General features: G+C 52.1%; 1 protein-coding gene across 1 annotated transcript in view; it reads right to left on the reverse strand.

Moving 5' to 3' along the window:
- ADRB2 (adrenoceptor beta 2) overlaps positions 1 to 24,697 on the reverse strand; it is a 29,584-nt gene extending 4,887 nt beyond the window's left edge. The window contains exon 1 of the mRNA XM_021410489.1: positions 23,289 to 24,697. Within this exon, the coding sequence (XP_021266164.1) occupies positions 23,289 to 24,462 (1,174 nt within the window). The 5' untranslated portion in view covers positions 24,463 to 24,697. The remainder of the gene's footprint in view (positions 1 to 23,288) is intronic.

The following is a 26,123-nucleotide window of genomic DNA, read 5'->3' on the forward strand; positions in this document are numbered from 1 at the left end:
GCTTTCCACAAGAGAAGGAACAAAAGTCTTTCACCTTTTATGTTTCCCATTTCTAAAAAAGCTCTGTGAGCTGCAATGACTTCTGCTGGTGCAGTTAGTGCGGTGGAGTGTGAGCTGGGGCTGGCAATCATTAAACACCCAGGTAAGGAGAAACCGATTTGCTAACTCAGCTGGATTTAGATGGTTTGGATAATCACTATCATTGAGCTCTGCTTACAGGCTGCTGTGGGCTATCAGAAACTAAAGGTACCACAGTTGGGATTCAGAAATCTTTCAAATCTCTTTAGAAAATCCCTGAGATTTCCCATGTGGAATAACAGCAGCTCCACAACTCTGGTGATTTCAAAGGAGGTTCAGGTTGCATATTAGGAAAATACTGTCAGAAAGAATGGTCGGGCACTGGCACAGGAAGCCCAAGGTGGGGTCACCATCCCTGGAGGTGCTCGAGAACCGTGGAGATGTGGCACTGAGGGACACGGTCAGTGGGCATGGTGGGGGTGGGTTGGGATTGGACCTGATGATCTTAGTGGTCTTTTCCAACTTTAATGAGTCTATGATTTACTCAGACAACAGCCCCACAGTTGCTCAGTATGGGACCGAGGGCTGACAGGGAAGAGAACTATACCTAGATATGAAGTAACAAGGAGGAAATCAGAGATATTCTGCGATATGGTATGAGTTTTTCCGGAACAGAACTAGTGTCTCTGAGAAAAGCTTCTCTGCCCTTTTCATCAGCTTGAAGCCGAGGGGCTCTTCTTCGACTATCCTATAGATGGAGCTTGTAAGCTTACCAGGAAACCCGAACTATGCTGTTAGCTCCCAGGGCAAAGCCACTGTTAGAGAGTTCATCCGGAAAGGAAGAGGGAGTTCTCTAAACAAGTCGCATGTCTACATCCAGGAAAGAAACCCATGAAGCAGAGCGAGGTTAGGCTTTCTGCATTCTGCAGCCACTGTGATTTAAGTGCCTCCTTTCCTCGTGGAAGGGCTCGGTGCCTTGCAGCAGGGATAACTGCCCTCCCTCCTCAGCCCAACCCCAGATGTCCTGACTGGATTCTTGCCAAGAATCCAAAACAAGTCAATGTTTCTGGATATCTAGATATTTTTAAAATTATTATTGTAATAGCAACTGTCTGGTATTCCAAATCCAAGCCAAGCTGATTAGTTTTGATGGAATGCAGAAGGCTGATGTCCTCTTTCTTCTCCCCCATTGGATGAGCTTCGTTTCAAGCTCAGGTTCCTATAGCAACAACCAGAGTTTTGTGTCAGGACTGCTAAATTCGGTGGCTTCCAGGCAATGGTCCCCTCGGCTAAGTCACTCGAGAACAAGGAGAGGAGGACAACCTGGGCCGTGTTCCCTCTATGTGGGTTCCTACCCAAGCTCAACCCAAGCTGTGGTGAAGATACAATTCATCTTCACCAACAAAATGCCAGTGAAATCAGCAGAGTTGTTCTCCATCGTTGTATACAGAGCAAAATGTGGTTCAGTTATGTAGTGCTGGGACATGCTGAGCCCCACTACTATTGCTCTGGTTCTGGTATGTATGAGCAGCAACATTCTGAAGCCAAGAGGGTCTAGCTTTCCTTTACACTGCAATTATGGTGCTGACGTCAGTGGAGTGACTTCAGATTTATGCCAGTTTTGCTGAGAAAGGAATTAAACCTCACTGATTTACACCACTGTAAAACTGATACATAAGGGGAACTGGGTTTGCAGCACACGTCCCTGTCCAGGCACTGACAGAAGACAGGGCTAGCTACCCAAATAACTGCATACCCTGAAGAATCCTTATTTATGGCCTCTGAATGTGTGCGCGTACATAGAAGGGAGGTTTGGAAGATGGCAATTAAAATAAACAGCAGATCACTTCTCCTAAACATCTGCCTCATAAAAGCAGAAAATCAGATGTTGCCCTGGAACGCTTGCTATTTGCTGCTCCGGGTAACGCAGAGGGAGCAGAGTGCGCCCGACCTCTTCCAACATTTCCTCTGTCCTGAATTCCTCCAAGTTCACAAGTCAAAACTTAATTTTCAAAACAGAAGTCGCCCGAAGAAGCCTTGTGGTCTCTGCTATTGACTGCTGGGAAGCTTGGATGTGCTCACGGGTCAGACATGAGGAGAGGGTGGACCACCTGCATCCCACAAAGCAATGGCTGCATGGAGACGGGCTGCAGGCCAGGTGCATGTAACTTGCAAACTAATAGCCAGCTGGACACAACCACTTTACATGCTGGAGGTGTTCAAGAATTGTTTAGATGTTGTACTGAGGGACATGGTTCATAGTGGGAAATATTGGTGATGGGTGGACAGTTGAACTGGATGATCTTAGAGGTCTTTTCCAACCTTGGTGATTCTATGATTCTATGCCCTTATTTTGTGTAAGTACAGCCCTAGAAAAGATGGAAGCCTAAGGATGAAGCAACTTTTGGCCATTACTCATAATACGTGCCAGGCTCAAGAGCAGACATTCTGTATGGCAAAGTTCTGATGAGAAAGTAAAATGGACCTTTCCCATCAATAGGAATTGACTATTATCGATACTGTTACAGCAGGACTTTGAAGTGCCCCAAGGGATATTTCCCCAGTACAGGATCTCAAGTGGTCTCTACTGCTTCCTGGAGATCATGGAAGGCCTCAACACCCTCGCTTTTTTGGAGTCCAACATCATTGCGATGGATTGCCCCCACAGGGGACATTTCAGACTTTCTTGCTCAGCTCACCCAACTCCCAGTCCATATGGAGAAGGCCTACAGAGTCAAACTCTAGATGTCCCCGGAGCGGATACTGCACAGATAGCCTCTTGGATAGAATGGAAAAAAAATGCATCTCAACACTTAGTTTGCTGCAACACAAATCTCTGCTTCAGGGCATCTCTGTACTTGACTGGAGCCCAAGGTGATGCTCCAGGTGACACATGGTGATACTGCTTGTCTACGTTTCGTTGCAGAGCTCTGATGTAGCACCTTCCCTCCACAGAGTTCACCCACAGCTCCCAGACACAAGTGGCAGCTTTGGGAATACCTGGCAGCACCTCTGAACACTTCATAGTGAATCTGTCAGCTCAGGATTCATTATTACTCAGAAATATTTGACCACTGCCATTCTCCCCTGCGCTTGTTTTGTCCTCATTCCCCACGAGCTCTCCTGGGGAGCAGGGATCCAGCAGCCAACACAACCAAGCTGAACGTCAATACAACTTCCCAGTTAGTGTCAGTCCTTAGCACTGATTTAACCCGGACCTGGAGCCTCGGTTACTTTAGTGAGAAACTTTAGAAAATGTCAACATCAAACTTTAATTTGAAGGACTCCCTTTTTTCCTGACAGTTGGTCAATCATTAAAGTAACTCTGGAAAGTTGACAGAATGCGGAACAGCTGAAAAGCAACAGGATTTTAAAAGCCGCGTTATCTTATTTCTCTCTCTTGTTTGCTTGTCCCAGCTTTTCTGAGGAGCGTTGTTTGCTTCTTTTTTTGATTTTTGGGGAAGCTGGAAGGAGATTATTTGCTCTGCAATCACTGAGCAGATTGAAGGTAGTTCCCAACAGAGCAGCAATTCTCTTTGGAACGATTAAACCGCACTCTAAAACCTTGCAGTCCCCCAGCAGGAACTCCTGACCATCAGAGAGCTGGGAGCTTGTGCAACATTTTCCTGGGGTGTTATGTTTTTTGGCAAATAATGGTTTTCCTCCCTGTATTTTCCTGACTGTGGTGCAATGTGCTACAGCGTGTGCGTTCAACTCCACGCCACTGACAGACTTCACTCACATGTTGCAGCTGTGACATGAACCATCATCAGGGCAAGAAGGATTATACAAAGGGAAGGCACTTTCTGAAGCATTAATGGGAGAGGCTAACTCTGAAACACGCTATTGCATGCACACATCACTTAAGGCAAATGACTTTCTTCACTGCTGGAAGCACCGGTACGAGGCTCAGTGCAACACAACCAGGGACAGGCACTCAGCCCACACCGACTTGGCAGCGCTCAGCACCTCGCTGCTGAGTAGGGCTGAATGTGTTCCCATTCTGGCCAAGTGTAAATTCTGTACATGCGGGATCTCACTGTGCTCCTGAGGTGCAGAAGGACAATTTCACAACAGTGCAAAAAAGAACTTCCAAAACACATCCTTTTGATATTCTTCAAGCCTGAAGACATGATAGAGATAAGTGTGCTTTTAAAACCGAGGGCCTGCATGCCACATAATGCAGGGAATGCTTTCCTCTTGGTTTGTGGCACACCGTAATTTCCTCTCCTTGGTATGATGCCAGCATATACTTGTCCTTAAGCTGGGCTTACACCCAGTTACCTTTGAGGTTTAAACAAATATGGACTTAAATCAAACAAGTTACAGTGAACAGAAAGTCCTTCTCCCCATAGGAACCGAATACTCAAACAGCACTCTCACTCCTCCATCTGCTCTGCACTCAGCGCCTCGTTGAAGAAAGGTGCTGGGACGGGACCTCAGCTTCCCTCCCACCCCAAGCCAAGGGCACAGCTCTGAGCAACCAGCTCTCACTGACCCCACTTTAGCTGGGGGTTGGACTGCATGGCATGGTCTCTGCCAGCCCCAACTATTTTGTGATGCTGTGAAATACAGCGCTGCTGTATGCCAGACTCAAGTAATATAAAAAAGGACACATATAAAGACACCACTGTCTCTCTTTTCCTGCCAGCCAGCTGTAAAGTACCAAAGACTAAGTCCTAATTTCCCTTTGAAATGTCCAGACGCTGCCCTCTGGGTAGCATGCTGAGCTGGCAGGGTTGTCAAGCACGTTATGTGCCATGTTGGTGTGAAGGGTCACTCCAGGGGAAGTTTCCCAAAGGACTCTTGAGGCTCCCAGTGAATTACAACAGCAAAGACCCTTCACTGAAGTGTCACTCTTGCATTTAAGTGACAAGGTGCTTGCAACAGAGCCGCTAACAGATTAAATAGAAACCCCACCACTGACTTTACTACTAACTTTTTTTCCCCACTAACTCAGAAGTTCTCCATTTTCCTGCTACATTGTGATTTGTTACCACCTTGGAAAATAAATAATCAAAGAAGCGAGCTTTACTGCAAGTTGCTAAGCTGAGGGCAGAGATGCTCCACTGAGGGCATGGCAGGGTTGTTTCTCAGGTTTGACGAGGTGGGGTCCAAATAAGAGTGGTCATTGCTCAAGGCTCATCCTTCTGGGCTGGCCCAGGGGTGTTTAGGGCTGCCAGCACCAGGACACGGAGGTGAGCCACCATCAAGTCAACCATTAGGACAGAAATTAAGCCCAACAGCTCAATTAAATTAAAATTAAAAGAAATTAAGCCCAACAGCTTTCTCCTGGAGAAACTGGCAGCCCGTGGCTTGGACAGGTACACTCTTTGCTGGGTGAGGAGCTGGCTGGAGGGCTGGGCCCAGAGAGTGAATGGAGTTAAATCCAGCTGGTCACGAGTGGTGTTCCCCAGGGGTCAGTGCTGGAGCCTCTCCTCTTCAATATCTTTATTGATGACCTGGATGAGGGCATTGAGAGCACCCTCAGTAAGTTTGCAGATGACACCAAGCTGGCAGGAAGTGTCCATCTGCCTGGGGGTAGCAAGGTCCTACAGAGAGATCTGGACAGGCTGGATCTCTGGGCTGAAGCCAATGGGATGAGGTTCAACAAGACCAAGTGCCGGGTCCTGCAGGGTCCTGCACTTTGGCCACAACAACACCAGGCAACGCTACAGGCTTGGGGCAGAGTGGCTGGAAGATTGTGTGGAAGAAACAGACCTGGGGGTGTTGGTCAATGCTCAGCTGAGCATGAGCCAGCAGTGTGCCCAGATGGCCAAGAAGGCCAATGGCATCCTGGCTTGTATCAGAAATAGTGTTGCCAGTAGGAGCAGGGAAGCAATTGTCCCTCTGTACTCAGCACTGGTGAGGCCCCACCTCGAGTACTGTGTCCAGTTTTGGGCCCTTCACTGCAAGAAAGACATTGAGGCCCTGGAACATGTTCAGAGGAGGGCGACGAAGCTGGTGAGGGGTCTGGAGCACAGACCTTATGAGGAGCGGCTGAGGGAGCTGGGATTGTTCAGTCTGGAGAAGAGGAGGCTCAGGGGACACCTTATCGCTCTCTATAACTACCTGAAGAGAGGTTGTAGTGAGCTGGGGGTCGGCCTCTTCTCTCTTGTAACTGGTGACAGGACAAGGGGGAATGGCCTCAAGCTGCAGCGGGGGAAATTTAGGCTGGACATTAGGAAATACTACTTTTCTGAAAGAGTGGTCAGGCGCTGGAATGGGCTGCCCAGGGAGGTGGTTGAGTCACCGTCCCTGGAGGTGTTCAAGAAACATTTAGATGTTGTGTTGGGAGACATGGTTTAGTGGGGTTATATCGGTGGTAGGTGGATGGTTGGACTGGATGATCTTGTAGGTCCTTTCCAACCTAGCTAATTCTTTGATTCTATGATTCTAAATACTCCAAAGACCTCTGGGAAATCGTGTAAATGTATTTTGAGTGGTCTGTGTAATTGCTTTGTGCAAAATAACCTGAACTCAGAAGGCAGTGTGAAATAAATTTTACTTTAGAAAGCCCACAGTGTCACAAGGCAGCTCCCTGGTAACACAGCGAGTGCTGTTTTCTATCACATCAGGAAAGTGGAGACATCACTCAGTGCCGCCTAGTGGCACGGGCAGACACACACAGGAGGGTCCTTCTCAGCTCTGGGAGCTCTTTTCCCATTCCTAGTGTATTAATCCTGGTAATGAGGGACGGAGCCACACTCAGAACCCAATGCACAACCAGCAAAGTCTTATGGAGAGAGAAGGGCATAGGCAAGGAGAGGGTCTGGGTCTTTGCTTCTGGTTCACTGGCTAGCACCCAAACCAGCTGTCCTGAGGTCACTCAGAGCACAGAAATCTCTCCTTTTGGAGGAATTTGGCAGTCAGAGCTACACAGGTTGCTGTGATTGAAGTTCTGCCTCATCGAACTGCACATTTCCAGGATGGTTTTCAGCCTTGAACAAGGGATGAGGACACAGGATTCAGGACAGTTGAAACTAGGTAATGCCACCACCCCTTTGGAAACACTCCTGTAAGTGCTGTGCTGTGAGCTTTTGTGATGCTGCTGTGGTTCCCTGGGGGAAGAGGCAGAGACATGAGGCACGGGGATGGCTTCCCCTTCCTCCTACGTGCAGCTCCGCAGCCATCCCTTTCTCAGGCATTCCCATGTGAGGCTCCAGTGTGGAGGAGCTCTGATCCCGTGAGCACGAGTGGAATGGCCCCAGAAGTGGGAAATGGTTTTCAACCTTAAAGCCAAATCCTTTATCCTCAGGCAGCCTATGAACCCTGTGGTAGCCCAGGGGCAGTGGGCAGGGAGGTGACAATTCCACCACTGCTGCCGAGCCCTGCTGAGCTGCAGCACTTTGCTCAGTGCGACAGGAACCCACAGCCCCCGGGGTTCCCTCCCACTTGGTCCTGCAGCCAGAAGGGAGGTGGCTGCTGCCTGCATCAGTACACAAGCATTTCCCTCGCCTTCAGACTGCTGCGTTTCACCTGCTCTTAGCTGGGAAAGCAGTGCCTCTCCCACCCAGAGAAGGGGCCAGGATCCGATGGAGGTCAGCCTGCAGGCCAGGGCCACTCGTGACTCTGGTTTGCAAATCTCCAGTCTCCAGCCAGCTCTCTGCACAGCTCTGACATCTCTGGTGATCTCCGAGCGGTTTATGACAAACGTGACTAATGAGGTAACACAACGACTTGTTTAGGCTCAGAGACATAGACATAGAGACATAGCCATTTCGCCTACACATAAAATACGTTATTCAAGTTTGTTCCCTCTCTCTCTTTAGTAGAGCTTAGTACCCAAAACCGTGCATTATTCATCTCCTTAATTTCTTGAGATTGGGATGTGGCAGAGGAAAGGGCCCATGAGAGGTGGCTGTGGGTGAATGTTTCTCCCTGGGGGTTCAGATCAGCCCACTGCATTACACCGCTCCGGGTTTGGTATGAGTGCCCAGCGTGGCACAGTCCCAAAGCAGCGGTTCCTAGAGGTGACTTTGGTGATGCACTTTTAAGCACCCCTATTCGGGAAGGAAGGAGGAAGTCACCAGTCTCTGCTCTGTTGACATTCTCCTGCCATGTGATCACACAAACCACGAAGGGATGTGGGCTGCTCGCTAAAACGAGCTGCAGGCAGCTCAGGGACTGCCCAGATCAGGTCTGTTCAGCTTAAGCTGTTTTTTGGTCATACCAAAGGTGTGAAAGAGAAGTTTTCCTCATGCACGAGAATCAAAGTAAAGAGAGCTGAGACGTTAATGCTTCGGTGGGGAAGGAAGTGCCCCCTGTGCTCAGGAGTGACTGCAGGGCTCGGAAAGGTCAGGGGTTCTTTTTTAGAGTCTGAAGTTGTGAAGACATTTGACCTGGCGAGGTACGGCTGCTGCCAGTGGGAGGGAGTTGCAGGGCTTGGCAGGGAGCAGGCAGCAAGGAAAGGGGAAAGCAAACGAAAGAGGAAGGAAGAAAGAGAAGTCACAGGGCTTAGAGGTTTTCTTAAAGCCTGCACTGGGGGACACGCACGGCTTCTGAATGCCTGGGGAGAAGGCATTTACGTAAGTGTAAGTGATTCAGCACAAAGAGAGACAGCCAGCCTCTTCCCTCTGTGTCAGCAGCAGCACTGAGGGACTGCGTAAATAACACAAAGGGAACACAAACAGCATCGCTGTCTCTGTCACAGCTGTCCCACAGGGCACACCAAGGTGGCATCAGCCCAGGCAGCCACACGTCCCCAACCTGCACAGGTGCAGCACAGAGCAGCCCTGCCCCAAGCTGCCGTACACAGCACCAGACACCTCTGTTCCCTTTCCCCTCCTTATGATATGTAACATAGTAAAAAACAGCGCTATTTTTCACCACACAGAAGAGAAACCTTAGAGCAAACAGGTGCACTGCACCCTGTGCGTGCCGGGGTCACACAAACATCTTGAAGTGGCAATCAATCGCTGTTATCTGCTGGTGTTTGGAGGAAGTCCAGTGGCTCTCTCATCCCGTCACATCGGTGAGGAACGCGTGAGAAGCGCATGGGCAGGGAGAGGGATGGAGTGCGAGCTGTCCTTCATTCTTTGTTCTCTCTTGTGCAACAGATCTGCAGTAACTTTCTCAAAAGCGGCTCAAAATTGCCTTGGGAAATCATTCGCATCCACTCCCCACGTGAGTAGATGTAGCTCGATGAGAAGAAGTCGGATTCTTTTTCCCTCATCCTGCTCACCCACATCAAAGGGCAGAGCAGAGAGGTCTGTGCCAGAGCTGATAAACACTCCCAGCCTTTACTGGGCTGAATCTGTGCAGAAAATGCTGAGCCCCACCACGGCTGGGCTCCCACTGCTCATTGCTTTCCCCCAGCTGCAAGATGCCAGTCGTGGCCAGTGGCATCACAGCAGGCACAGCACAGTCCTGCAGTGGGCTGGAAAACTGCTCAGAGGCCATGGTCAGGAATCCAGGGGCAGAGCAGGCCCCGCACCTGCGTAAATACAGGCCTAGCAAGAAGAGCTGCTCTCCCAGAGCCCAGTGCCTTGGTGCTGATTGCACCACAGCAGCCCTCAGGGGTTTTCTGCATTACTCACTGGCAAAAAATGCCTTAAGTGAGTGAACACATGGTTGGCATCTGCCATGGAGATAGAAGAGGCCTTCCCTGTGAGGTAGAGCTCAGCTTGTTGGTGATCTGGTGGTTCCAATCCTGGTGACCTGCTGTACTCGATGGATGCTCCCATCCCTCCAGTGCCCATGCTCATCATCCGGCATCAGCAGCTGTATCTGTTTTCATCTGGGTTTCTAACCAGCAAGGCTGCGAGCTCCGAACCTATTGCTTTCCAACACAGTCCTCACTAGCACACAACCCAACAACAAGGCCTGTCTTCCTGGTCCCCAAACAGGGACATGGAAGTGAAACAACCCCTGAAGAAGTTAACAAAAGGAGAGGAAAAGCCCAGCAAAACCTCTCCAAGAACATGCAGAAATGGCAAGGGCAGAATGCTAAAGGGACACCAGGTTCTATTTTCAGTGGTTTGTTTATTGTAATTTCCCTCCTCTTTAGGAAGGGCCAAATCTTACCTCACAGCACCATGACCCTGAAGCAACTGCAGGCTGTGCTGTGAAGCCCAGCTGTAACCTGAGAGCCCATTTAAAAATGGCTGGTCCCAAGACTTCTGCAGGAATGACAGCCCTGGTATTTATTTATGAGAGTTCAGGCAGCTCAGCTGCAGCCCTCTGATGGTCTGATATGGAAGGGCTTTCAGGTTTACTGTATTTTAAATAGGTTGCATATTATGACAGCACTGAAGTGATGAAATCTGAAGGCCTCCAGCTTCCTATTGGAGACTCACCAGCAGCTGCACAAGGCTGCCAGGTTCCTCCATGCTTCATCCTGAGTTATGAGGGCTCACTGTGACGGTGAGAGGAAAGAGTGGGGTTCATGGTCACAGGAGTTTCCAGCTGCATGCTGAAATGGCCAACGAAGAACCAGTGACGTGCAAAGAAAGGGTGGTTTCTCTAGCACGGACCTCCAACCAGAGGGAGCCCGCATAGAAGCCCTAACAACTTTTCAGAAACTAGTGCAAGTCAAATGAGAACAGCCTCCCTGTAAGGAAGACACACAAAGTGAGATGCAGACATATACTCAGCTCTGTTCACCTCACCTCAAACACCAGCCCAACCTTCTGTCCAGGGGAGAGGTGGGCGCCTACTGTCCTGCATAGGGCAAACAGCATGAAGACCCCACGGGTGAACACAATATGCCCATGCATATGGTTACACAGAGGAATCCTCCAGAAATGCACAAGATCATAGAATCAAAGAATCATAAAATGGTCTGAATTGGAAGGGACCTTTAAAGGTCATCTAGTCCAGCTCACTGCCCTGCAGTGAACAGGGACACCTACGCACAGCTCGATGTGTTGTTCCTCTGTAGTTCATGAAATACACTGGTATGATACCACTGCAAACAGGATTCTCATGAAGTTCATGCAAGACTAAGCATTTTAGGACAGGATTCATGATACCTGTTGTCAATCACGTGAAAATTAAATGTTTGCTTAAAGATGACCTACTAGGTCTAGTTTCTATTAATTGTTTGCTGGTAACAACCAGTAATTGGAACTCCTGGCTAAAATCAGCGGGGATTTCCTCAGGCCATTACTTGGACCTGGCTTTGTCGATGCTATAATTAGCATGTGTACAGAGAAGCACCCATTAGCATCCGCCAACTCCTCTGTCCCCATTCGAATCGATGTCTGTGATGCAACTGCCCCCTTGGTGCTGGCTTCTGTATCGCCCACGGAGGAACGAGGCATCCCTGAATGAATCACTAAACAAGAAAAGGAAGGAGGAAAGTTCTCTGCAAACATCACCTTTTTGATAATCAGCTGAAGGAAGGAAATAGGGGGAGAAAACATTAACAAGTACTTGGGGTTAATGAAAATGGTTCGTTTTTGTGGGGGATGCAGTCACTTTTAGATTGGGCATGATCACGCAAAACTCTCTGGCAAACTTAATAGCTAATGACTTTCTACAGCCCCCCCTGGTGATGGCTGCCCTCCTGGTGCACGGGGTTGCATCTTGTTCCTCGGGGATCTTGCCCTGGCCTCAGCCTGCTTGAGGTGAGAAACAACATGGTGCATCTTCTCTCCAAACACCCTTGCAGAGGAATTGGCCTTCCAGGGCAGGCTCCTTTTCAAGGCACGGCGATGTGCAGTGAGTTACTGTGGCTCAGCCTCTAATCTGGTGCCTGAATTGCAGATGTTTGCCATTTCAGAACACGGTGATATTTTCAGCTATTTCTTCCTGCAACTCAACAAGCACCTCACATAAAAGCTTTTGTGCTTCAGAGAGGATTGAGGTGTTGGAGCATTACGCACAAAGCCCGAACGAACATCTCAGCACAGCTGCCTCGCCGTGTTTCAGTAACCCAGGTGCTTTTCAGGGACGGCAGTGGATGCTGGAGGCTGGGGACCTGCAGTAAGTGTGACATCCTTTGGGCAAGGTGCAGCCACAGAACCCCCTGCACACCCTCCTGAGCCGCTAAAGGCAAAGCTATCTCAGCAAACTGGGGCTGAAATGGAATGGCTGTAGCAGCACAAACCCATTTGCCATGCTGAAAAGTGTGCCCAATGGACATGCCAGGAGAGATAAGCTATGGTACCCCATCCTTCTCTAACCACAGCTGCTGGCTGGCACATCGTGCATCACAGAGACACCCCAAAATGCCAAACAAAAAGCAACAGTGAGCAGCAGAACTCTGGGAGTGATGCTGTTGCAAAGCCCAAGTAGCATCCCTGGTGCCATTCTGGTGCCTCCAGCTCTCCTCCAGGGAAATCCAGCTGTCCCCACCTGCCCAACACCACGGCCATCGCCATGCTGGGCAGCAGGCGGCTGTCCCAGTTTGTCTCTGTACCCGGCAGACATGTTCACTGCTCGCAGTGATCGTGCCTTGGCAGGCGGCAGAGCAGCCTCTGAGGAGGAAGCGAGCTCACTGCTCACGTTAGAGGAAACCGCTGCCCTGCACAAGGCTTCAGCTCGGGAAGGAACGTGGGGACCAAGAGGAAGTAATGAATGTGTTGTTTTATATAAACCTGCCTTGCGCCAAGGACTGAGAAGGGACTTTCCAAACGCACAGCCTTGACTTTGTGTCTTCTACAAGGAAGAGGAAGAAAAAGATGCTTCAGGAAGGAACCACATAGCAGGGCTCAATAGCCCCTGCTGCAGAAGGGGACAGATGGAAAATAAGGGAAATAAAGATGGTGTATTAGAGTCATAGAATCATAGAATCACTGAGGTTGGAAAAGACCCCTAACCATCCATCTACCACCAATACTGCCCACTAAACAGTGTCTCTCAGTGCCACATCTCCATGGTTCCTGAACACCTCCAGGGACAGTGACACCACCACCTCTCTGGGCAGCCCATGCCAGTGCCCGACCACTCTTTTGGAGAAGTTTTTCCTAATATCCAACCTGAAAGGTTAAGGTAGACACTGTAATTTTGGAAATGAATTACAGGCTGTCCTAATCTGTTGCCCAGCACTGGTGTTCTCTGGGCACCTCTATCCCTCTACCTACAGGTGGGGGATCCCAAGAGAAAACACATTTAAATTGCTTTTTTTTAATGTCATCTTCTCATTCTTTCAGCACTCATGGACATCAGAAGTTAAAAACAAAACAAAACACAAAAAACACCAAACCAACTGCTAATGTCACCCAGAGAACAAACAAGTACTGCGTAAGCACGTCTGCCCTGTTTCCAAACCAAGATGCTGCTCTCTCCACTTAGGGCTTCTATTCAAAATGCAATGTATTTGGCAGGGACTTTTTCCTCAGTCCTTTGATCTCTGCTCCTTTGGGGGATGCCCATAAGCATTTCAACCCTTCCTCAAGATCTGTTTCTTAAAAAAAATGCATGGTGGGACTGATACATTTTTCACTTGACTCCAGCAGGAGTCTGCTGGGCCTGATAAGAACTTGGACACTGACAGCTGCTAGGACATCCATAACTACGAAACCTTTTCTTTGACCCTGCAGCCCCGGGCAGAGCTGAAAAGCCACAACAGCCTGCAGGAGATGGCTCTGTGCCCTGGCTGTGTAGCTGTAGCAGGGTCCCTTTGCATAGCCTGAGTACCTGCTCAGATCCCAGAAAAACCTTCCAGACACATTGAGAGAGTGTGGAGAGGCGTTTCCGCGAGAGCGAAGAGTGTTCCTGTGTTCAGAGGTTTTACGCTTGGATGCAGCAGACAAAGCTCGTTACTAGAGCAGCACAGGTAACACACTGTGGCCCATCAGCTGTGCAGGCTCCAACACAGGTGTTTGGGGTTCTGCTGCAGGGCTGCCAGAGGTGCAGCTCCAGCAACAAGAAGCAGATGCAGGCCCCAAAGCGCAAACAGAAGAAGGCAGCTGGGAGCACACCGGAGCACAGCGACATTGCTGCGCACCATGAGCATCACAGCTGAGCTCTGGAAATGGAAACCCCACCTGCTGCAGGGCAGAGCCTCTGGGTTCACCCCTCACTGCTGCTCCCAGGAGACACAAGGCAGGGCAATACCTCCACTGGGTAATTTCACATCAAGTTTGTTTGTATGCGTGCTTGTGAGCTCTGATGGTGTGCCACTGTGGTGACTCACATGAAAGTCACTGCAGTAAAAATGAGAGCAAGGTCCTTCATGTGTCTGTGCTATTTGGTTATCTCTCTATCACACGCACCCACATCCGCACCAGCACATGCACAGCTCGTCCCAGGACTCTAGTCGAGCCAGATAACCCAGGGTCAGCTTTGGGCCACCTTTTCTCACACTGAAGGGCCCTGTGCTGCCATCTAACAATGCCATCAGAAACAAACCAGCTGCTGATGGAGCATCTCAGGTTTGTAGCAGGACCTTCCATCCATGACATAATCCCTGGCTTTTCTTCTCCCTCCAGCAGTGAAGGAGCCATGTCATGCTGCAATGAGCCTGCTGAAGGGTTTGGTTAGCAGGGAGAACACCTGAGCAGCATGGTATGACTGCAATGTGCCCTGGCCCTTCTCCAGTGTCAGCCTGTGATGGGACGTGGCATGGAGCTGGCTTGATCCTGCTGCCTTGTGACCCTGAGACTGGCGAGGTGACAGGGTGATGGATGGAGACCCAGGGTCAAGGCTCCTGCTGGACAGGAGAATCCCTTGTCTCCTTTTCATTCATCTCCATTGGAAATCCACATCCCTTCCTTACCCTGAATGCTCTCTCCTAGCTGATTTGCTGTTCATCAGCCTGCATAGGGCCCTGCTCACTGGCATGATTTGCACACCGAACTTGGGCCATTTATGGGTAAAATGCCATTTATGGCCAAAATCAGAATGTATGAGTTCGGACGGGGCTGTTTTTCCCTTCCTCTTCCTGGAACTGGAACCCCATTGCAGAAGGTGGCACAGCACAAGGCGGAGGAGAAAGGTTTTAAAAATAAAACAACACTCACCTTCCCTGCTCCGCGAGCATAAATTAGGCTTTGGCCTCTTGCCTTGGACAACTCCCCCAGCACCGGGAACAAACTGTGCATGCATTGCCTCTCTAATGGCCATCCCACACGGCTCCCAGCACTGCTGTACCACTGCAGCCGCCCCTCTCCCTGCTTGCCACCTTCTTCCTGCTGGAGGATGAGGAGAAAACACTGACATAGGAGGAAAGGGGCAGCAGTCAGGTTGCCTGCACTGACATACAGGTCCTGCACCCAGCTCCAGTTCCCAACCCCGTCTCTACTTCTGCACTCCCTTTCCACCTTCTCCCTCCTTTACCACGTGGGATTCAGCCTCCTGCTTTCCACCCCAACTTTGGTGTTTGAGTCATTTTCTTCCTAGGACCATTTTCTTCTCGTCTCCATTTGTTTCTTCATCACTATTTGACATTCGCTTTGGGCTACATTTCATTTTGCCTCTGTTCTTTGTCTGCCTCCATCCTCCTGAAAGTCTTTCTCTCCAGTTTCCTTCACTAACCTCTGTGTATTTATGAAACTGTTGGCAGGGATGATGGAAGCTTCCTTACAGACACAGGCCCTCAGTAAGATGCAGTTGTTCAAATCCATGCTTAATGTTGGCATTTCCAAAGAGTTTTATCACTATTTTCCATCTCCCAAGATGAAAAAATGGGAATTCTCAGGCAGAGAAAGAAATGATCCCCCAAATCACTCTCACTGTACAGCCTTCCCACCCAGCAGCTCTGTACTGAACTCTTGAGCCCAGCTTGTCTCCATAAAGAGCCCAGGCTCACATGGAGGCTCATTAACACTGCAGTATCTTGGTCATGAAGCGATGTCACCATGACCTGCAGGGAAGGCTGATACGGATTTATCTCAGCATCCTTCTCACACACAACCAACCACTGTGCAGATAGCTTCCTGCTGGAGCACCAGAAGCAGCAGAGCTTTGCAGCCTTGGTGGGACACTGACCTCAGCCATGGTGCCAGAGGAGCACTGCAGGGCAGGCTGGTACCCCAGCAGGACAGCCAAGGTAAGGACAGTGACAACATGGTCCCACGTGCTGCTCCACGTCTCCTCCATCCCACTGCCCTGTGCACAGTCATATCAGGTCCTTCGGATCTCTGCTGTGTGCAGCAGTACCTTCCCACACACTCATCAGAAGGTGGAGTGCCTCTCACAGAGCAGCGTGATTCCAGGGTCAGACCTCAAGAATCTTATCTGGTGCTTCTGCTTTGCTTTTTCTCTGGAAAAAAAAAAAAAACCTGCCACACATTTCCATAAGCCCACTAAAACATGATTCCATCTCGGCAGCGGGACTTGGAATCCCATGGGTGTTGTGTACAGGCTTTTCAAAGGCTTCTTCAAGGCTGCTCAGAACAACTGCAGTCTGTGGGACCTCCATCCAGTGCGCCCATTGTGGTGGGCACCTTTTGCTCGGCTGCAACCAGGCTGAGACAGGAAGAGCAGCATGGATGTGGGAGAATGTTCTCAGCAGTGTCGTTTTTGCTTGAGCTGATGGTTGCAAAATGTCAGAATCTCAAGTGGAGGGCTGTCCCCAACCAGGGATGAACAAACATTTCTTGCAGCCAGAAAGAGAAAAGATTAAGGAGGGATTTTTCGCACTCACATACACTTAAGAGGAAAAAATATTTACACGAGAGAGAAAGGACTTGGCAGGGGTTTTGCAGAGGCCCTGTTGCTGTTTATCTGTTTCTCAGGACGGGGCTGATGCAGCAGTACTCAGTAGTGGAGCCGGAGCCCCCCAGCTGCCCAGCAGGGTGTGAGTGGGGCTGCGGGCAGTGCGGGCTGCAGGCTGCAAGGAAGCCACGTGGTGAGGCCACAGGTTGCTCTGGGAGCTGCTGCTGTGGTTTCCTAATGCCATTCTCCAGCCAAGCAGGGCTGCAGGAGACTCAGTGCAAGCCCTGAAGTGGGTACTGGGCTCTGGGCACCTCTAAGGACCAAGGACAAGGACAGACAATGGGGAGAGCTGTTCTCCGGTCTGAAGGCCATGTTGGAAAGGAAAGGTGGATGGCAGATGGGGTTCCCACCTCTCCAGGATCCCCACAGTCGACAATGGCACCTGTTCCCAGCGGGACCCTCCAGCCCTTGAAAGCACAAAGTTACAAAACCATAAATGATGGTAATTTGTGCGTCCACTGTGTTTTGTAAGTGCTCGGTGTGGTCCCTTCCTGTCCAAGCTGCACGGTGACTCCTGCTGCTGTTTTGGAAAGGAGAAGCCTCGAAACACACAGGACACACATCAGCCTTTGCTGCCAATGCTTTCATTGTGTTTTGAGTGGCATATGGAATGCAAATTGCATGTCACTGCCACACGCCGGGCTGGGATCTTGTTTAACCCGAGCCATGTTCTTCCTTTACCCCTCCTGAAGCAGTAAGATCAGCAGCGCAACAGAGCTGGGCAGCTGGTAACAGAAGGGGCTGGGATATTTGTCCAAAGACCCTCCAGAAGATTTTCCAGTCCTAAACGGGAGATGAAGCAACTCGGGACAGGCAGAAAAGACCCCTCACACTGCACTGCTGTCCTCCTGCTCCTGCCGGGTGGTTCAAACCCTCACAGCTGCTTCAAGCCCAGCCCAGACGGGTTAGGACAGAAGCACAGTGAGACCTCGCTCAGAGCAGAGCGGCCCAGCACCGGGTTCTGCAGCCCCCTGCACACGCTTTCCTGGGTTTCACGTTCCCATCCCTACAGACATCTGTTTCCTCCCACTCCCAGAGACTGCTGGCACTGGAGATCAGCAACAAAGATTAAACCTCAGCTGTCCCCAGCCCTTCTCCATCCCTGCCACGCAGGAGGCACACGTGGCTGCTGCTGTTTGGTGCCCAAACAGGCAGAGCAGCATGTGAGTTCCCAAAAACCCCTGTTCCTATCAGCCCCAGAGATGGAAAGCAGAGAAGGCCGTTTACAGGGAGTGCTGAGCACCTGCAGCATCCTCAGCGCTTGCAGGGCAGGTGGGCTCAACATGCAGCGTAAATGAATGGAGCTCTGAGCTACTCGGGTGCTGGTTTAGTTTCCAATGAGCCCTGAAGGATTTATTCACTTGGAGAGTATGTGGGAGGCACAGCCAGCAGGACAGCTTGAAGCAAGGACACTCGACTACAAGCATACCATAAATACTCTTTATTTAAACACAGTGTCAACCATTAGGACCTGCAATAAATACTTCAACTTTTGAACATACATGTCTTCATCTAGCTAGCACAACAAAACACCTTTACATTTCCTTATTTATATACAGATCTATATATCGCTGTATAATCAAGGTATATACACACATATACATACATATATCTAAATATATATGCACTTGTGCAAAAATGGCCTTACCAAGGACAGTAAACAACTAAGTATTTCCCAACTCACTCTCTCTGACACTGGTAATATTGCAATGAAAATTTCAGTTGTATGCTCCTGCCATTGGTAGGGTGAGAAAACAGGAGAAACACTGTATGCAAGGAGAAGCAGCAAATCCACTTTTTTTCACAATAAAGAATGTTTGTAAGGGCCTGACGCTCCCTGAAACACCAGGCTTGATTCAGTGCCCTGACACACAGCAGTTCCAGCACATACCCACTGCCAAACCCATGCGAACCAAGGTTGGGTCCAGTTCCTACAGACAGATCTCACCACACATAGCAGGAGAGACAACCTTCTTCCAAGCTGTGCGTAAACTCAATTCCAGCGTGCATAGCTCTGCCCAGACCTGGGACACGCTACCACGACCCCAGGAGCTCTGTGCTCCTGGTCGAGCTGCTGCACTTTGTTCTGTGGCTGTGTCCCAGCTCTGCCTGTACCACCAGCTGCAGCGTGGGCACAAGGAACATCTCTCAGCAGGCACAGTGTTGCTGCCCTGCTCCATAATATCATGAGCAGCACATACAGGTTCCCTTGAATGTTCCTGCAGCCGTCACTGGAGGAATGTCTGTGTCAGGGTGTAGCTACCCCAGCTGCCAAATGACTGTGTGCTCACAGCCTGGGCTGTGTGTCAATTGCAAGATGTTCTCTTTGCCTCCAAGCAGAAAGGTTAGGGCTAATGCTTTCCAAACATGGCACACGGCTATGATAAGTCAGCGAACAGCGCGGCTCGGCTGAGGAACGGGGTGCTCCCAGGGCTGGATGTTCCTGCACAGGTGGCCGGGAAAGGACAGCCCACCCAGCTCCTCTTTTCCACCCTCCCTGCCCAGGGATACAGCCATGGCCGGGCAGGAAACCTCTGTTTCCCTGCTGCTGTAACAGGATGGCACTTTGTGTTTGCTGATGTAGAGCAGAGAAGGGAACGTGCAAGGCAGGATGTCCTCCCTCCTGCCAGAGGAATGAAGATGCTCATAAACTCATCTCCTTGGGAAATTGGCTCCTCGTAACAGTGAATACAAACACTTGGAGGCAGGGGGCTGGCAAAGAGAGGGGAAGATGCCTTTCCCTCGGGCAGAGCAGTGTTCGGGGCTGCTGGCAACAGTGCTGTAATTACCAGAAGGGCGAGAGATGCTGGGAGAGCTTGCAGCCCACAGTGTGCTTCCAGCCAGCCCCACCAATGCTCTCCCTCTGCTGCAAAAACACATCCCCTATAGTAAATAAATACATAAACAAACCCTTAGGAAAGCACAGCAGCTGTGACATGGCAGAGCTGAAGAGCATGCTGTGTGCTGCTTGGAGACGCAAGGCTCTCCACTCTGCGCTGAGCCCTGGCCTGTTGTCAGGCATTCAGGAGGGTTTGGTAACTTCAGTCTCTGCCCTCCTCCCTCCTGTACCCACTGCTCAACGCTGTCCTCAACTGGGGCTCCAAAGGAGAGGCCGCGGGGTCTGGGCCAACCCCCAGCACCCACACAACAACAATACAAAGAGGGGCAGGCCGTGCATTGGTAACACCCAGACAAACACATTGGTGCCAGTGGGGATCTCCTGCCCCACAGCTCCCCATAGCTGCAGTGTGTGACGCTGGGTTTCAAGGCCTGGGCTTCCCAGAAAGCAAAAGGTCTCCAGAAATGATCCCAAGAGGCAAAGGGCTGACAAACAGCAGCAGCTCGCGACACTCTGCCTGTTCTGGGGGACGGAGCAAAGACAGCTCCTGATGTGGGAGCTACAGCTGCCACAATAACGAAGAGACCCGCAGCGAGGACGGTATTTTGTGACAGCACAAAAGCTGCAATCATGCCTCTCATCTCGACTAAGGTGTGAAAAACAGTAGCAACCTCTCCAGCTAAAGTGACTGAAAGCGTGAAGGTACAGGCAGGCCAAGCTCCAGCTCACACCCACCCCTTTGAGCTGGCACCATCCCGCCCTTGCTCTATGTGCATCATGGCCACGGTGCAAGGCACAAGCCTGCAGCACAGAAAGCAGCCCGACAGCCTGCAATAAGAACCAGGCATTTCATCACAGAGCTTGTCCTCTAATGAAGTTACTGCTGTGTTTTATCAGATGTACTTAACCCGAGTCAGCCCTCTGCTAGTGTTAATCCCAAGCAACTGAAATGTGCGTGCTGGGTTTCTCCTGATCCTAACATCACTGTAGCAGCTATAGTGTATAGTATAGTATATTCCATTTCTGAATCCCTATCATACATCTGTAAATTCTTTTTATTACAGTGTATTTTGATAGGCAAAGGAATTCCTTTATTCAGCTTTTCTCTTCCAGCCATGAAACAGGAAGGGTTAGTCAAGTTTGACTTTGTTGGTGCCACAACATTTACTCCTCCAGCATTTATTTCTTTTGGTTCCAGCTCCTTCCAGAACTGAGCAGTTGGTATCTCACTAGTTTTACTAGTGGTGCCTCAGAGGAAATAAATCAGCTCTTCAACACTTGGATGTGTGTAAGCCTGAGGTTTCCTAACACTGCACCTGAGCACTGTGCTGCAGAGGTCAACAGACAGACAGACAGACAGACATCCGCTGTCCCTTCCACATCTCTGTGCTCTGCACACTGCAGCAGTTCTGCAGCTCATCTCTCAGCTCTGGCTGCATACGGCACCAACATGTGAAGTATGAGTATAGCCAGCCAAGCAAGAAGAGCGATTATTTGGACAATAAAATCCTCGTCCACAGCACATGCTATTGAAATGCAAATAGTAATTAATAATAATAAAACTGCACACAGCAACTGAGATGTGGATGCTGGATTTCTCCACCAGGAGCCATCGCCATGGGACACCCCCTCACCTTGCACTCCTGCTAACACCAGCCTAGGCAGGATTGACAGCACAGAAGAAATCAATTGCTACAACCAAGAGGTTAATTTTCACTTCTTGCTTTGTGATAATCGTGACCCACACTGAAGCGCACCTCTAACGTGGTACATCTCTAACCTACATGGGGCACCGACACCAACCCCGCAGAGCAGGGCCCCTTTCCTTTCAGCCCTTTACAGTAGGAAGCCGAGAGCACCTGACCCCACGCCAGGTCTCCCCTGCCAGGACAGCCTGTTAATGTTTATCTGAGGAGCAAATGTTTTTCCAACCTGGCCTCCTGCTCCCCGCAGCCACACACCACTCTGTGCCATCACACCCCTCTCGTTTGCTCATGCTGTAATGTAAAAGCTGAACCCAATGCCTCTGGGGAGTGCTTGGGCACTGCTGGCAGCACCAAGGAAGGTGCGGATGGGCACGGGCAGCAAAGCTGGCAATGACACAGAGCTCTGCTGGACACATTCCCTGCCGCTCTGTAGCATGCACCAAGCTGGAGAGGCTGCAAGAGAGGCCGAGCCAGCACCCAGCGCTGGGTGAGGACAGGGCTTAGGGCTGCCTGTTCTCCCCAGCAGCCTTCCCGAACAGGATCGGGATACCTGGGGGAAGGTAGAAGGGAGCACGAGGATTTCCAAACCTTTCCCTACAAAACCAGGCGGGGCTTTACCATGAGGAACGCTGCGAGCTCAAGGATGAGTTTGCTGCCGCCCAGCACCCTGCAGCACCAGCGCTGCCCTTACAAGCTGATCCCCATCCAGCATTCCGGGAGGCTACCCGCGGGGGCAAGTCCGCAGGGCAGCAAAGGGAGCCGCGGTGAAGGGGCTGCAGGAGCCGTGGGCAGGCAGAACGCCCTCCCCACAGAGCACCCCAGGTCAGTGCAAGCTGCCTCCTCGCAGCTGTGCCAGCCAAACCCCCAGAGCACGAGGCAGGGAGAGGACCCCCAAGCGCGCAGTGCCCGAGCACTCCTCCCCCGGGGCGCTGGGCCGTCCCTCTCCCATCTCTCCCATGTGCTTCTGAAGACATCGCACTTTCACATCCTCCTCGGGTCCCCTCTTTCAAACTGCAGCTGTGGGACAAAGCAAGGGGGGGGGGGGGGGGGTGAGCTCCATTTCCGCCCAGCGATTGCTGCTTTCTTCCAGCGAGGACTCCGAGCAGCGCGGCCACCCCGTCCCGTCCCGTCCGTCCCGTCCCCACCTGCCCGCCCGCGTCTGCCGCCGTGACAGCCCGCGCGCCCGCCGCCAAGTGCTGCAGGAACGCAATGCGAAGCCTGCTGCAAGGGGAAAAAAAAAAACAAACCCTCACAAACCAACCAACCAACCAGCCCGGAGCCGTCCCGCGGCCAGGGCTGCGCTGCCGCTCTGTCAGCCCTCAGCGACAGAAAATAAAATCCTCCCCGCGCACCTCCCCGGGCTGCCAGCTGAGAGCCGAACTTAAACAAACCGGGCGGCTGCAAAGCTTCGGCCGCGGTCTCGACAAAAGGACGCGCTGCGACTGCAGCAGCATTTCACGCAGCTTCCCAGTACCACATTCCTGAGTCCCGCAGTCACAGTGTCACGTTCTGGGCAAAGAGTCCGTTTATTTCTATCCTTATTTCAGCGGAAAGTCCTATAGCATTTGGCAAAAGACGCATTCGTGGATTTTTTTTTTCCTTTTTTTCCCGGGCGCTGTTTAAACTTTCCCACTGACAGCTACAGGATCAGACGCAGCCGACCGAGCTCTAAGCATCCCTCGGGGGGATTTTAGGGCAGGTGCCGCACAGCTCGGGGAGCACAGGGCTCCCGCAGCAGCCGCCAGCACCGAGCTCATGAGGTAGTTCAACACCAGCCTCGGCATGGAAGTTTCTCTCGGGACGAGCTTTCTGCACAGCCCTAAAATACCACCCCCCCGGCACTCCCCCCCGGCACAAGGGACCTAAGGTCGTGCACTTAAATTCATAACCTCTGCAAGCAGCCAGCTCACCCGAGCCTCCCGGGGGCGGCCTTCCACCTGTTTGCAGGAGGTTTTGCTGAGTTTTAGGTTTCTTGCAGCCGTTGGGGTTTAGGTGAGCTTTAGGAGAGGAACATTATTATTATTGGGCTTTTGTTTTTCCTTAGAGAAAGGCTCGTCATTAGGAGCAGTGTGCCACGCCAGAGCCCATCGCGTCTCAGAGCTACCCGCTAGGCACAGTACCTTTGCAGTGCAAAAAGTCCTCGGGGTGAGGGAAGGAGCCCTCTTCACAGAGCAGCTCGCAGGCTTTATCTGGTGCCAGGGGGTAGCCGTTGTCCTCCTCGTTGTAGTCGCTCCTGCCGTTGCTGTTTGAGTAACCGTTGGCATACATCTTCAGGGCAGACCTGCGGAGGCACAGGAGCTCCTGGAAGGCGTACCTGAAGTCGGGGCTGCGGCAGTAGATCAGGGGGTTGAAGGCAGAGTTGACATAGCCCAGCCAGTTCAAGAGAATGTACACGTACTTGGGGATGATGTCGTCCTGGATGACGTGCACGATGTTGACGATGAAGAAGGGCAGCCAGCACAGCGTGAAGGTGCCCATGATGATGCCCAGGGTCTTCAGGGCTTTGTGCTCCTTCAGGAAGAACTTGGAGGAACGGCGGTGCCCAGCTTTCCCGTTCTGGTCCTGCTCCTTGTTCTGGATGTGAAACCTCCCCTCGCTCCGGTCTATCTTCTGCAGCTGCTTCTTGGCCACCTGGAAGACCCTGGCGTACACAAATACCATGACCACAAGCGGCAAGTAGAAGGAGATGATGGAGGAGGCGATGGCATACGCCTGGTTGGTGAAGAAGTCACAGCACGTGTCCTTCTTGTAGCAGAGGATGGCCTCGTGGCGGTCTGCCCGGTACCAGTGCATCTGGATGGGCAGGAAGGAGGTGAGGGCTGAGATCGCCCACACCACCAGGATGACCACGCGTGCCTTGCTCTTGGTCAGCAAGCTCTGGTACTTGAACGGGGAGGTGATGGCAAAGTATCGGTCCACAGCGATGACGCAGAGGGTCTCGATGCTGGCCGTGACGCAAAGCACGTCCAGGGAGGTCCAGAACTCGCACCAGAAGTTCCCAAACTTCCACATCTCCATGATGATGTGGCAGGCGCCGAAGGGCACCACGGCCAGGCCCATCACCAGGTCGGCGCACGCCAGCGAGGTGATGAAGTAGTTGGTGACGGTCTGCAGGCGCTGGAAGCGGGCGATAGCGGTGATCACCAGCACGTTGCCAAACACGATGACCAGCACGATCAGCGACATGAGGATCCCCATGCCCACCACCCACACGTCCCGCAACACCGTGGGGTCGGAGGCGCTCTGGTTGGTGCTGACGTTGCCGCCGGGCAGCTCGGTGCCCGCCACCCCCATGGCCCCCCAGCCAGGTCCCCGGGCAGGCAGCGGGGGCTGCGCTCAAGGTTCCGGCGTCGCGGTGCCGCGCTGGGCTCTGCGCATAGGGGACGGCAGGTGCGGCCGGGCTGGGTGCGGGGGCTCCCGCCGTGCGGGGCTGGGCGCGCTGCGCTCCGCTCCAGTTCGTCCCGTCCGCTCCAGTCCCGACCGGTCCCACTGCGCCGCGCCCGCCCGACTGTCCCCAGCCCGTTCGGCGCCGCCGAGCTTATAACAACACCCGCCGTGACATCAGCCCCGCACAGCCAATGGCAGTCCGCGCCGCGCCTCGCGCGCACCTCGCACCCCCCCCCAACCCCCTCCCGCGTGCCCCCCCGGCAGCCGGCCCCACGCGTGTCCCCGCTCCGCGCTCCAGCTGAGGACTGGGCGTCCGTCTCGCTCCCCGTGCCGCAGTCCCGCCGCGTCCCCTCGCCCCGCGTGGACCCCTCTGCCCGTCCGCGGGGTCCCCGTGCTTCCGCCTTCGGGTGCCGCACGCGTGTTCCCGGTCTCAGGGTGTCCCCACGCCCTGCCCCGGGAGTCCCACCCCTCCCACGCACCCCGTTCGCCCCCTGACACCGCCCCGGGGCAGTTCGGGGCACGGGGTTGTGTGACTCCTGCACTGCTCTCTGCCACCAGAGCAAACAGATGTCCTAAATGAGGGCTGAGGAATCCTGCGAACTTCCTTCTAACCTCACGAGAGATAACGCCGCCGCTCGCACGCCCTGTCTGCGCGTGGCTGTGCATGGAAGAGCCCCGACGCCTCGTGCTGCCGTCCCGCAGGGGGCACGGTGCTCGGGGTGTGGGTGCCCGTAGCCGCCCTGCCCACACTATGAATAGAGGAGCCTGCTGCACGCAGAGGAAGCTTTGTGGTTTAACACAGAGGGGTGAGCGAGGTGCTGGCATCAGGAAACACGATGGAGAGCAGCTCCAGCGGTGCGCGCTTCTGGCTCAGGGGCTCTGCTGTAACGAGTGGCTTTGGAAAGCAGGGACATGTGGGGCAGCCAAGAGTGCAGGGGAGCATTAGTTCAGCATTAGTTAACCTTAGTTAATTATGAGGAGTTTCCACTCCCCACCGCTGAGATAAAGGGGTCCATACGTTCCATGCAATAGGTATGACTGCAGCCAGCTAGTGGAAGGCTGTAGTGTCCCATTGGCTTTCACAGACTTTGCACCAGGTGAGGATCTGGTCCATACTCGAATGCAGGTTCACTTAGTGCCTGCAGGCTGCAGTACCTGCCCCTGGCTCCTGTGCGCAGAGGTTCCTGCACAGTGCGTGCACCTTGCAGGGGGAACGCAGCAGGAAACTGCCAGGAAACTGCAGGTGGAACAGATAGGAAAGCAGAGCAGGAAGGAAAAGTGGTGGCTGTGGGAACTACACATCATACTCAGCTCGCTGTCCAATGCTCTTTTTAAAGACCTGATCAGAAAACTCTGGAAAATGATCAAGGTAAGCCTATGTTAGTAACTGGCAAGTTTGCTGTGCTGCTTCCTGTAAGGCTAACATCAGGAAATGCTCTGGCACTAAATCACAACTTTCAAAAAGCGTCAGGTTCCCTGTTCTTATAGACATGTCATGCTCATCCTTGCAAGGAGCACTGAGTTTTGAAAGGAAGAGAGGCAGCTTTGGGAGCTTAGGAGAAAACACA

This window comes from Numida meleagris, chromosome 12, assembly GCF_002078875.1.
Source record: "Numida meleagris isolate 19003 breed g44 Domestic line chromosome 12, NumMel1.0, whole genome shotgun sequence".
NCBI lineage: Eukaryota > Metazoa > Chordata > Aves > Galliformes > Numididae > Numida > Numida meleagris.